The sequence below is a fragment of the Amphiura filiformis genome, chromosome 17 (genome assembly GCF_039555335.1).
Source record: "Amphiura filiformis chromosome 17, Afil_fr2py, whole genome shotgun sequence".
Classification (NCBI taxonomy): Eukaryota; Metazoa; Echinodermata; class Ophiuroidea; order Amphilepidida; family Amphiuridae; genus Amphiura; species Amphiura filiformis.
The window spans coordinates 1,999,334-2,012,374 of NC_092644.1; the positions used below are offsets into that span (position 1 = coordinate 1,999,334).

The 13,041-nt window shown below is 36.6% G+C and overlaps 1 protein-coding gene across 1 annotated transcript; it reads left to right on the forward strand.

The window, feature by feature from the left end:
- Positions 1-205: 205 nt before the first annotated feature.
- LOC140136793 (dual specificity protein phosphatase 3-like) lies at positions 206-5,140 on the forward strand. Its single transcript, XM_072158392.1, has 4 exons — positions 206-343; positions 1,043-1,142; positions 2,491-2,605; positions 4,924-5,140. Exons 1-4 carry the CDS (start codon positions 213-215, stop codon positions 5,124-5,126), a joined length of 549 nt encoding a protein of 182 aa, XP_072014493.1. The 5' UTR covers positions 206-212; the 3' UTR covers positions 5,127-5,140.
- Positions 5,141-13,041: the final 7,901 nt, after the last annotated feature.

The following is a 13,041-nucleotide window of genomic DNA, read 5'->3' on the forward strand; positions in this document are numbered from 1 at the left end:
CACACCCCCACACTGATGTGGAGTGATGCATCAACATCACATCAATGAGACGATGAACGAGATGGACGATAATTTGTTGTTTTTAATATTCAATTACACACCTAGTATCCAGTTTTGGTGGAGCAGAACCCGGCGCAGAACTTTAACCCCATGTTTGTTTGTTTTGAAATTATTTCTCATCGTTTTGGGTTTTTTTTCAGTGCTAACGCGAAATGGCAACAAAGCCGGCCAAGAAATGTTTAGTGGAGGAGTTGGATGCATTATGCTTAGGAAGAGCAGGTGTAGTTCTTTTCCCATCAACATCATATAATGAAGTGTATCCAAATATCTATATTTCGGATAGGTAAGCCAAAGGCTTTTAACAAATTCATTTCAGGATATTGAGATAGGCCTAGTCCCCGGGGCCTGGTTGTGGCAAAAAAGGGGGAAAAAGAAGCATGGAGGGGCGAAGAGGCCAGAAGAGAAGAAGAGAGAACAAATAAAGAGAAAAAACATGCCTTCATAAACTGCAATCTATTATATTCAACTTTTGTTTATCTGAATTAATGGCATATGCGGCCCTGATTTGGTAAAACGATCTAACTTGAAATTTTGACATTTTGAGATAAATGGTTGTCATTTCAAAATAACTCAACAAAATTAGCCAAATTTTTGCAAATAAAAAGATTTTTATATTTTCTAAGATATTAGATTTGTTTAGTAATTTATTTTATTCAAAAAGAAAAACGTCAAGTGTTCAAAAGCTCTTTTTCCTGAAACAGCGATTTTCAAGTTAGATCATTTTACCAAATAGGCCTATATATTGTGTTTCTGGTTTTTCAATTTCATAAAGTTGTTTTTGTTTTGATTGTATAGGCCCTTGTTGTCATAATTATGTGTTAGGCCTATTTCTGATAAAACATTGTAAAAGGTTAAGTTATGTTTCGATTTTGTGCTTTGGTCAAACATTTTTGGGGAGAGACAATGAAAGATTGAGATTGAGAGAGAAGGGGAAGAAAGAGAATCAAATGAAAACTCAATTTGTTTTGAATTAATTTTTTAGATCATTTGCAGAGAATAAGAGCAAGCTGACTGAGGTTGGAATTACTCATGTTGTTAATGCAGCACAAATGTACACAGTAACAGATGAAGAGTTTTACAAGGTATGATGAAAGAGTGCAGAAGAGCGTTTCCTCATTTATTAGATATATAAGCACATCAAATAATAATACTTACAACAACAATTTTTAACAAGCATATTGTTATTGTTTAGTGCCATGCTTAAACAAATTGATATGTTGTTTAATACCCACCTTATACACAGTATTTTTGTGGGACATGAGCCCGGACCTGAGAGCACATCAGTCACCCCAACTTGCATCCTGAATATATGAGGAATGTCTTCTGATATCAAAATATTATATCCCGAGGACATTCCTCGTATTCATAATGCAATTCGGTGTCTGATGTGCTCTCAGATCCCGGGCTCAGGTCCAACAAAAAATACCAAACAAAGGTGGGTGAAAAGGGCCTTAAACAACCCAATTTGTTTTAAATGTTTTTGCTGTGAAAATAAGAAGCTTAAAGAGATGATGATGCGTAAAGCCTACCACTTGCTGTCTGTCTTGTGTTTTTGAAATTTAGTGCATTTTATGTTTAATTAATTATGTTTGAATGAATGCATAAAAAAGGGCATGCATGCTTTTTACTTATTTTTTCTGAATGTTTGTTAGTGCATTTTTCGTGAATGCGAACTGAAGGTTATTTAAAGTTTTTAGGCATGAACTTTGCCCCATTGGAAGTTTTACTTGACTTGATAAAGTTCTAGGCCCAAACTGTGCACCGATCTATTAACCCAACAATAACAAAAAAAGTTTTAGAACGTTTTCAAAACATTTGTCAAAATTGGTAAAAAAAAAACGTTTTAAAGGAGGATTTTGTGATCCTAGCATCCTCTTTTTATTACATTTTCAGTAGATATCCACACAAAAAGCTTACTCCCAAAATTTCAGTTGATTCCGATTTTGCGTTTGTGAGTTATGCATGATTATGTGTATTACACTATAGGCAATGTGTTGTAATTTCGTTCTGGTATATAGGTCTACCAGAACGAAATTCAAATTGACGATATTTTTGCTAAAAGAATTAATCTGTAAGAAATTTTTGGTACATAAACATTTTGTAGCCAGAGGTTTCCAGTGATATAAAATCTCAACTTTTTTGGAAAAATGGGGGGGTGAGGCTGTGGATCACGAAATGCCCTTTTAATAACATTTAAATGTACATAAAGATCATAAAAATTTATTTTTTTAAATAAAAATACAAAACACTGTACCAGCACCAACAGGTTTTGCAATGCTGACAAAATACAAAAAAGTTTTGTAAAAATATGTAAACATCCGTGGTAATAGTTTTATCCCAACATTTGTTTGATAACATTTCTATAACCCAACATACAAATTGCTATGAAATGGATAAAAACGACTTAGTATATTGTTACCATGGTTACAGGGCATAGGAATAAAGTATCATGGGATGGATTGCGATGACAGAGAGGACTTTAATATTCTACCTTACCTGAAATCAGCCTCGGAATATATACATCAAGCAATGACGTTAGAAAAAGGTATGAAACACTTCTTTCATAATCATTATACGAACATTTTATTTTTAATACTTGTGAAGTTGCAAATTTCAAAACTTTAAATGATCCGTGATTATTCTTTAAACTTTTAGTTTACACTGTGTGGTGAAAATTTAATTCACTTTGGTACTGACCCATCTCTCGTGTGGTCAATATAGTGGCGTAGCCAGGAGGCAAGGGGGAAGCCCCCCCCCCCCTGTGAGAAGTCTTGTCCCACAACTCTCTCAGTCAAGAGATGTCTGATTTCACTGTGTAAGCATTTTTTTGGTTTCCCAGTTGTTCTCAGGCTGTTCTCTCATCTTTTCTTGGGACCCCATCGGAAATAAGCTTGCCTTTTCTGCGGGCTTAATGGGTTATCCTGCTTGTCATTTTTTGTCCGTGTGCCTTGTTCCTAAATGGCTTTGTGGCTGATTAATTTAAGCTTTAAATAATTTGTCACATTGATGTACTTTGTAATGATTTTTCTGTCTCTATAATTTGTTTTTGTATTCTAATGATATTGCCTAATAAAAAACAAACAAACAAACAAACCCTCTTTCTCCCCTGTGGATTGGGTATTTAAGATTTTTAGGCTTTTTTTGTCAAATTTGCCCGCTGAAAGTTGCCTTCCCCTTTGACACCCCCTAAGAAAGTCCTGGCTACGCCACTAGATCAATATCAGTGGCGGCGCCTGGGGACGTGAGGGGATAAATTCCCCCAGTCATAACTCTTGCCCCCCCTGTTTACCCATGCAGTAAAAATCCAAACTTACGAAAATGTCCACTTTTTGAAGCAATTTTACGCAATATTTGTTAATTTTGCACCCCTGATATTCACTTTGCCCCCTCAATGCCCCCCCCCCGAAAAAATTCCTGGCGCCGCCACTGATCAATGTGTTCACGCGACCATGCGTGATCTCCTACGCCACTGGGTCAATGTGTTCACAAGACCATGAGATGTTCTAGGCCACTGAGTTAATGTGTTCACACGACCATGAGATGTTCTCCTATGCCACTGGGTCAATGTGTTCACACGACCATGAGATGTTCTCCTATGCCACTGGGTCAATGTGTTCACTCACACGACCATGAGATGTTCTCCTATGCCACTGGGTCAATGTGTTCACAAGACCATGAGATGTTCTCCTATGTCACTGGGTCAATGTGTTCACAAGACCATGAGATGTTCTCCTACGCCACTGGGTCAATGTGACAATGAGATGTTCTCCTATTCAATGTGTTCACAAGACCTGCATGATATGTTCTCACAACTTTATTTTGCTCTTCCACTGGGCTATTACAGAAAATAGATGCACCCCCCCCCCCATACTGATATAGAGGAGTTCGAATTTCCGGACTTTTTGCCAAGTTGTGATTGCTGGATATCGAGACTTTCAAAGTGTCTAAACTTACGAGAAAATACAGCAAAAAATAGCTCACATTCAAAAATCCTAAATTTGAGGGGCTCAATTCGGACAATTCCATGATTTTTTTATACATTTTATTGCCTTTCCATCCTTTCTAGTAACATTGGCATTTGAAATTCCAGTCGTTTTCAGGAAGCAAACCTGGAAATCAAAACATTTCTTTTATTGAAAAGTTACTCCTCTATAGTGGGTGTGCATGCACTTATTCTGAAATAACCCATTATAAATATCTAATTTCTATAAGTAGGCCCTAAATCAGGGACGGATTTACCTTTTGGGGGCCCTGGGCCAGGCCGAAATTTGGAGGCCCCAAACTCACCGTGATCGTGAGGCATGTGCACTCATCAAGTGGCCAAGTTTTAGTTTATAAATAGGGGCCTACTATAAGGGAACAAACCAAAAGATCGATGACGTCCTATAAACGTAACTGGTTTCGTTTCTCAGCCGACCCCCTCCCTCCCTGCCAGAAACGTAATAATGAAATGTTGAAATTTTGACATATAATAATAATGACACATTCTTCAGACCGATGTTTTTGTACAAACGTAATCGAGTATTTTTACCCCCTCCCCCCTAAACGAAACTAGTTTCGTTTATAGGACGTCATCGATCTTTTGGTTTGTTCCTAAGATCGATGGCGATGAAATCATCGTGATGAGCATAATTTTTGTTCAGATTTTACCAGGACTATTTTAGCCCAAAATGAAGGTGAATTTTACTTTGTAAAGGGCAAGTGCACAAAATTGTGCAATTTTACCATATTTCGGTCCAAAACATCGGGCTAAAAAGGAACGTGCACAGGGCAAATTTGGGGGCCCAAAGTTTGGTGGCCCGGGCCCATCTGACCCAATGGTAAATCCGGCCCTGGGCCCTATTAATATCATTGTTGTTATAGGTAAAGTCTTGGTTCATTGTCTTGAAGGCTACAGTCGTTCTCCAACTATCGTTATTGCCTACCTGATGATGTATAAGACTATGGATGTATACGATGCTGTCAGAACTGTGAAACGACATCGTGAAATAAGACCAAATCAAGGATTTCTGCAAACATTGTGTGTTCTTGATGACCAACTGCAGGAGCAAATTGACAAACATTAACAGTAACGATACTGGGACTCCCTGTGGGTGGCTGGGTGCATTATCAACCTGGAAGATATGTTGTTGTAATTATTATTTCCATGCTACCACCGCCTAATTCTTTCAGGGATCACACCACTAAATCAAGTTCCTATTCTTTTATGTGTTAAAAGGTACCCAAGAAATCGTCATTTTCTCATGGTTATAACGTCATCGTTCATTCAAAACACCATTTTTCCAAAAGTTTATGATATATTCTACCCTAGAACCAGCATTTTTTTGGTAGTTGAGCTGCTTGATTTTTCGCAGTGGTGCATCGAACATGAGGTAAACCAATACCAACCTCTACAGCTCAGGGCCTCTATGTTGTGACATCAATTTGGCCATGGAACCAAAAAACCTTCATAAAATTTCAGAATTGTAGTATTTTTCATCTTTTTATGCTCAGATGATTAGAAAAACATCAACAGAGCACAACTATATCACCAAAAAATTGGCATATCAGCCTTCATTGCAAACTTTTTTTCCATTTTACGGTATGGTCAGCGAATTAAACACTGGTTCTTATTTCTCCAGTCAGATAGGGTTGGACCCGATTTAGTGGTGTGATCTCGTCAGTTTATAGTTGACTCATATATTCATGCAAACTTCAGTTATGATGAAGTAGTGTGCTATCAGCAGTAGATAGTTGACGAACTAGACTTAGTGTTCTCTCACCAGATATCTATCACACACTCACACACAAATGTTTTTCAACGTGTTATCATACGTTTTGGTTTTGGTCAAAACGTTTAAATAAACACTAACATGTGTCGAATTATATAATGGTTATGAAAACGTTTTAAAAAGGTTTTATATGAAAACAAACTACAAACGTTTTAAAATGTTGTCAAAATTTATTGCGAAATATGTAAAATTTTGTTTGGCGAACATTTTTGCAAAGTTAACGCTTTAATTTAAAAATAATAGGTTAGAGTTTCGCTGCAAATTTTCAAAAATGTTTTTGAATGTCTTAAAAATGTTTTATACCATAGGCCTATAACCCGACATGTAAAAGTTTTTCCTGCAACACCCTTTATGTTTGCTGGGTAGGTAATGAAGTAGTTGCCCAGCAAACACAAAAACGTTTTAAAAACGTTTTTAATAAGTTATATTTTGGCTTTTGGTTTAGATAAAAACGTTTTAATAACATTAAAATGTCGGGTTACATAAAGGTCGAAAACACACTACAACAATACAGGGTGTCCCAGAATGATCTGTACCGGGAAAGATGGAATTTTTTAGGTATGAAGGGCATGTTGAATGGTCATATTGTTTTGCATTTTAAGTTCTACATATATTTAGCTTTCTCAGATTTTTAGATTTTAAAAATTGGACGTTTCAGTAGAAGTTATAGAAGATTGCGTAAAATGGTGAATTCTAAGTTTTGACAACGCAACCTATTTTGAAAATCTGTAACATTACTAGCCGTTCAGCACAAATTTATTTGGAAAAAGTTATGCAGGTATTTTAGTTGTCCCCTGATCATATTTCTACTAAATAGCCGATATCTATCTATTATTTATGACGTTACGAAGCAATCATTATATGGAATTAAGGATTTGTGGCCTAATCCCATTCTCTCTTTGGCGGTAGTTTTAAATATAGTTATTGTGGTATGAGGTCCATGCTATTTAAAATGCTTGCAGAGATCGATCTGGTTGTGGTACAGAAAAGACGGCTCCTCAATTTACTGTACAGCAGCGTCGATTTCTTTCAAAAACTTACTGGCAAACCGGCAGATATGTTGAGACCCAAAGATGATTCATTAGACGATAGTGTATAACGTAAAGAAGTTTGACGAGCACGGAACTGTCAGGAATCGGCAGAGTGAAGCTTCAGGTGCTCGTAAGACTGTATGAACTAGAGCGAACATTGCAGCTGTCTGGCAAGCTTAAAGGCGCAACCCCAACAGTAGTTGTCGTCGAAATGCTGTGCCAAACATCCCACGTTCTTCATTTAATCGTATCGTGCCATTTTTCAAAGGTATGCGAGTCGTTTTTCATCGATTTTACATTATTGTATGCCACGCCAAAACAAATAAAGGTAGCGTGCTGAAATTAACAGAATAAGTAGGAGACATGTCCAGCATTATAATGCTGGTATCAAAAATAGATATACTGCCTGTCTTCTATTTTTAGTTATTTTTGCAAAGAGGGTACAAATCATTCTGGGACACCCTGTATTTTTAAAATGTTTTCAAAAATGTTATTGTAAACTATTTTTGCAAACATTTTTGCCAAATATTTTGTCAACACTTAAATAACATTATTTTAAAATATTTGCACCCTGCAAGCACAGAAATGTTCTTAAAATGTTTTTTTTTTCAAAACGTTTTAATAACATTTAAATGTCGGGTTATATAAAGGTCATGAAAACGTTTTTAAAACATTATTGCAAATATTTTGGGCAAACATTTTTCGCAAAATATTTTTTCAACTCCCAAATAACATTCTGTTTAGAATGTTTTGTATCAAGTTTTCAAAATGTTTTTGAATGTTATTAAAACGTTTTTATACCCTTTATATAACCCGACATTTAAACGTTTTCTGACAACCTTTTTAACCTTTTGCGAATGATGTCGAAAACGTTTTGTGTTTGCTGGGTGGCTATCAGAAGTAGATAGTTGACGAAGTAGTGTGGTATCAGCAGTAGGTATAGTTGATTATGTATAGTGTATATCTGCAGTAGAAAGTGTAGTAAGTTGATGAAGTAGTTTGCTATCATCCATATAATATCGTTAATGAAGTAGTGTGTTATCACCAGTAGATAGTTGATGAAGTAGTGTGTTATCACCAGTAGATAGTTGATGAAGTAGTGTGCTATCGCAGTAGATAGTTGATGAAGTAGTGTGCTATCAGCAGTAGATAGTTGATGAAGTAGTGTGTTATCACCAGTAGATAGTTGATGAAGTAGTGTGTTATCACCAGTAGATAGTTGATGAAGTAGTATGCTATCACCAGTAGATAGTTGATGAAGTAGTGTGCTATCGCAGTAGATAGTTGATGAAGTAGTGTGCTATCAATATCAGCAGTAGATAGTTGATGAAGTAGTGTGCTATATCAGCAGTAGATAGTGGATGAAGTATTGTGCTATCAGCAGTAGATAGTTGATGAAGTAGTTTGCTATCACCAGTAGATAGTGGATGAAGTAGTGCTATCAGCAGTAGATAGTGGATGAAGTAGTGTGCTATCAGCAGTAGATAGTTGATGAAGTAGTGTGCTATCACCAGTAGATAGTTGATGAAGTAGTGTGCTATCAGCAGTAGATAGTTGATATGAAGTAGTGTGCTATCGCAGTAGATAGTTGATGAAGTAGTGTGCTATCAGCAGTAGATAGTTGATGAAGTAGTGTGCTATCACCAGTAGATAGTTGATGAAGTAGCGTGCTATTAGCAGTATAGATAGTGGATGAAGTAGTGTGCTATCAGCAGTAGATAGTTGATATGAAGTAGTGTGCTATCGCAGTAGATAGTTGATGAAGTAGTGTGCTATCAGCAGTAGATAGTTGATGAAGTAGTGTGCTATCGCAGTAGATAGTTGATGAAGTAGTGTGCTATCAATATCAGCAGTAGATAGTTGATGAAGTAGTGTGCTATCACCAGTAGATAGTGGATGAAGTATTGTGCTATCAGCAGTAGATAGTTGATGAAGTAGTTTGCTATCACCAGTAGATAGTGGATGAAGTAGTGCTATCAGCAGTATCAGCAGTAGATAGTTGATATGAAGTAGTGTGCTATCGCAGTAGATAGTTGATGAAGTAGTGTGCTATCAGCAGTAGATAGTTGATGAAGTAGTGTGCTATCGCAGTAGATAGTTGATGAAGTAGTGTGCTATCAATATCAGCAGTAGATAGTTGATGAAGTAGTGTGCTATCAGCAGTAGATAGTGGATGAAGGATTGTGCTATCAGCAGTAGATAGTTGATGAAGTAGTTTGCTATCACCAGTAGATAGTGGATGAAGTAGTGCTATCAGCAGTAGATAGTGGATGAAGTAGTGTGCTATCACCAGTAGATAGTGGATGAAGTAGTGCTATCACCAGTAGATAGTGGATGAAGTAGTGTGCTATCAGCAGTAGATAGTTGATGAAGTAGTGTGCTATCAGCAGTAGATAGTTGATGAAGTAGTGTGCTATCAGCAGTAGATAGTTGATATGAAGTAGTGTGCTATCGCAGTAGATAGTTGATGAAGTAGTGTGCTATCAGCAGTAGATAGTTGATGAAGTAGATGATACGATCAGCATTGGATATTTGACGAAATAATTAACTACTTCACATATCTACTGCTGATTGTACACTACTTCATTAACTTACTATAATTTATACACTACTTCAATTAACTATCTACTGCTGATAAAAAAAACCTTCATCAGCTACCTACTGATGAGGACATTCTAATCTACTGCTGATAGCACATTCATCAACTATCTATCACTGTAAATCCCTATCTGTAAGACTTTTTTTAACATGTAAGGCGTTTAGCCAAATTGTTATTTTTAGAGAGCTTGCTATTTCCAAAAGTACGTATGATACACCCTCAATGGTACATAAGGACAAATCACAAATGAGCGCGAAGCGCGAGAAAATTCGTAGATTTCCGCTACTAAATCAGCAGTATACGTATATTTTAGACGGGTTTGAGCTGAATAATTTGATAATACCTACTATACGTTTAATCTTACATTCAAATATTTTCACACACGAAGCTAAAACAAATTATTATTGCAAAATAGTTTATTATATACATTTCAAATTCACAGTCAATACAAAAAGTAACTTTGGTATACACTGAGAGCTACCAATTCAATAAAAACCAATAAGGTATGATTAACGACGCCATCGTGTTGTGCCCCTGAGTATAAGGCACTTTATCTCGATTACTCCTCTCCACCCAGATGTATAAGACTCAGTAGCCTGCGCTTACTGTTAATTTTTCAATCACTATGCCCTCTATCGACCTAGATTAGATTAGATCAAATACCGGTATTATAGTCTTTATTCCAGCCAACTTGTTCTCCTTCGTGACGAATGAGCACAATCCAGTTTGGAACCGAGACTAGCAATATTTAACATGGTATTAACGTACGTTGCACGTGCTGCGTTTGGAACATCCCATCTCTCTATTAAAGTGGATATCCCGTATGATATGTGCGCTATATCTAGCGTTTTTCAAAATACGTAACAACTTGGCTCCTATCGCTGCCGCTCCAGAGGTACTGATGGGCCGCTACACACCTCGGAATCACATGTACGGTACAGGCACCGGTACTACTGGCATTAATGCTGCGGGTATAGGGCCTACTCGAGAGTAGTCACAGCATGTAGTGTAGGCCTACCTCTGGGGTTAGTAATAATAGAAATCTGGTAGTGAATATTGCGGCATTTTCAACAATTACAAAAGGCTTCGAAGACCGATAAAACTGAATTTGTTTGTTTCTTTCATTTTTCTTAGTGCTAGTCTCATTAAAAACAGAGTTTCCTATAATTTATTCCGTGTAAATGATGACTGGCATGGCATTAATACTGAATATAATTGACGTCAGGGCAAAGGCGCGGCATGATTGGTCGATGACCTGCGCAGTACTGCATTTTTGAACTGGTTGGTAGGACGTCATACGCAAACTAGTCTTTTTTAATTCGTTCTTCAAAATACTAGCAAATTAGTCCTATAGTCATGATCTGAGACGAATATTCGTCTCAGGTCATACATGATAATGCGGTTTTTTTTGTCAAATTCAGAATTTAACAATTAGAGATGAATAAATCTACATTGTTTTACATAAGAAAGATTTGAAACGACATATGTACAACTTTTGGTATCATGTAAATGGCAAAATAGAAACTTGGAGACAATACAGTAAAATAAAGATGGAAATAGTTCGGGATATCCTGGCTATTTCGAGTACTGTTAAAATAGTAATAATGAACAAATATCGAACAGGTGAAAATAATATTTCGGTTATTATAATCTATGATATAATATTTAAAAAAGATCAACTGGTTATACTGTAAAATTTACGAGTATAGATAATAATGTCTATATACATGCGGCATGTCGAGCTGCCACCATAGAACCTGGTCTATGCTGCCACAAAACATCAATATTTCATATAAATTTAACACATTTAAAACTGGTTGGATGTTTTACTTGGCGGGGATCCACATTATGGAAAATTATTGAAAATTGATTTCTTTTTTCATATTTAACAGTCCTCAAAGTAAAATTTATAAATCTAATAATATGTACTTAAGTGTATGTATAGCTGGGAGGAAAAGCCGACGAGTATTTGAAAATTTTGACTTTTCGTATGAAAGATATATACATTTTTACCCAAAAAGACCTACATTTTTTCCCTAAAAGGGTTTTAAAAAAAAAAGGTCTGTTGGGGAAACAATTTTAAAATGATCGTCGGATTTTCCTCCCAGCTACACACACATATCATTAGATTTATAGATTTAACTTCGAGGACTGTTAAATATTAAAAATATCAATTTTTAATAATATAATTTTTAATATCAGAAGGATATTCTTCGTATTCAGAATGCAATTCGATATGTCTGATGTGCTCTCAGGCTCCACAAAAAATACTGTCCAAAAGTGCGTGACCGACCCCTCGTATGTCTGATGTGATGTGCTCCCATGTCCCACAAAAATACTGTCCAAAAGTTCGCGACCCACCCCTTAATCCAGTATCATATTCAAATTGGCAATATTTTGTGAGATTATTCTCTCCCTTTCAATCATAGACGTAGATCCGGCGGGGTAAATCCCCAATATTTTGATAGGGGATGGTCCATACAATCATCCCCACAAAATGTGGACGCCCGTATATTAACAACATATTTGACCCAGAATGGTCACTTTGCGCGAAATTGTTCCACTTTTGTACCATATTTCATCAGTTTAGCTTCAATATGGCAAAATTCCACAAACTTATTTTGTCGCCAAAATGTGCTGCATTCACTACTTCAAAAAAAGTCCACCCCCCCATGTCAAAAAGAAATCTACACCACTGTTTTCAATTAATCTTGTTTCATCTTCCAAATTATATCATATTGTATTTCCTTACTTTATCAATACTTGATTATATGCTTTACTACCTGTACAGGTATTTATTGCTAAGCAATTTACTTTCATGTAAATATGTTTTTTAATTTTTCATATGAATACAAATAACCCGAGATCGAGAGAGTCAATGAATAAAATACTGAAACATTATTTGATAGTGGCCCGGGCTTGCCCACTAGCATTTCAGATTACCCAAATTTTGAAAACATTTCTGAGGGTGCAAAATCATTCAAATTTTATTTGATGAGTAGGCCCCTATGGAGTACCTTTTGGTACGATTTCCCGGGGAAGTTTCCTTACAACACTCAAAACTTGCCTATAACCCGTGAAAGTAACAATTAACAGAGGTGTTTTAACTTTCTCGGCGTATTTACAACTTGAAGACCTGAGCGCAAGAAGACCGTAAGTCCACTTGGCCCCTCAACATGTACACACTAAAGTTGCGTATAGTTTGGTAATGTTTTACACATGTTCAGGGGCCAAAACAAATCTTTCACAACCTTTCATGATGTTTTCACCCTGGAACATGTTTTAAACATTATAAAACCCTACGATACTATACGTAACTTTAGTGTATACACGGTGAGGGGCCAAGTGGACTTACGGTCTTCTTGCGCTCAGGTCACTTCTTGCCAACACACAAGCAATGGCGTAGCCAGGACCATTTTCAGATGCCTGAATGGAGAGGGATGGGCAAGATTTGACGGAAATACCCAAAATGGACAAGTACAAAAAAGTCTTAAAACCTTAAATACGACTAGCCAGCAACCCACGGGGATGCGGGTAAGACTTATCACAGGGGCTGCTGCCACCCTGGCTACGCCCCCTG

Coding starts and splice junctions, on each gene's coding strand:
- LOC140136793 (XM_072158392.1), top strand. CDS start 213: ATGGCAACAAAGCCGGCCAAGAAATGTTTAGTGGAGGAGTTGGATGCA. Junction 344..1,042: donor AATATCTATATTTCGGATAG/GTAAGCCAAAGG, acceptor TTAATTTTTTAG/ATCATTTGCAGAGAATAAGA. Junction 1,143..2,490: donor CAGATGAAGAGTTTTACAAG/GTATGATGAAAG, acceptor CCATGGTTACAG/GGCATAGGAATAAAGTATCA.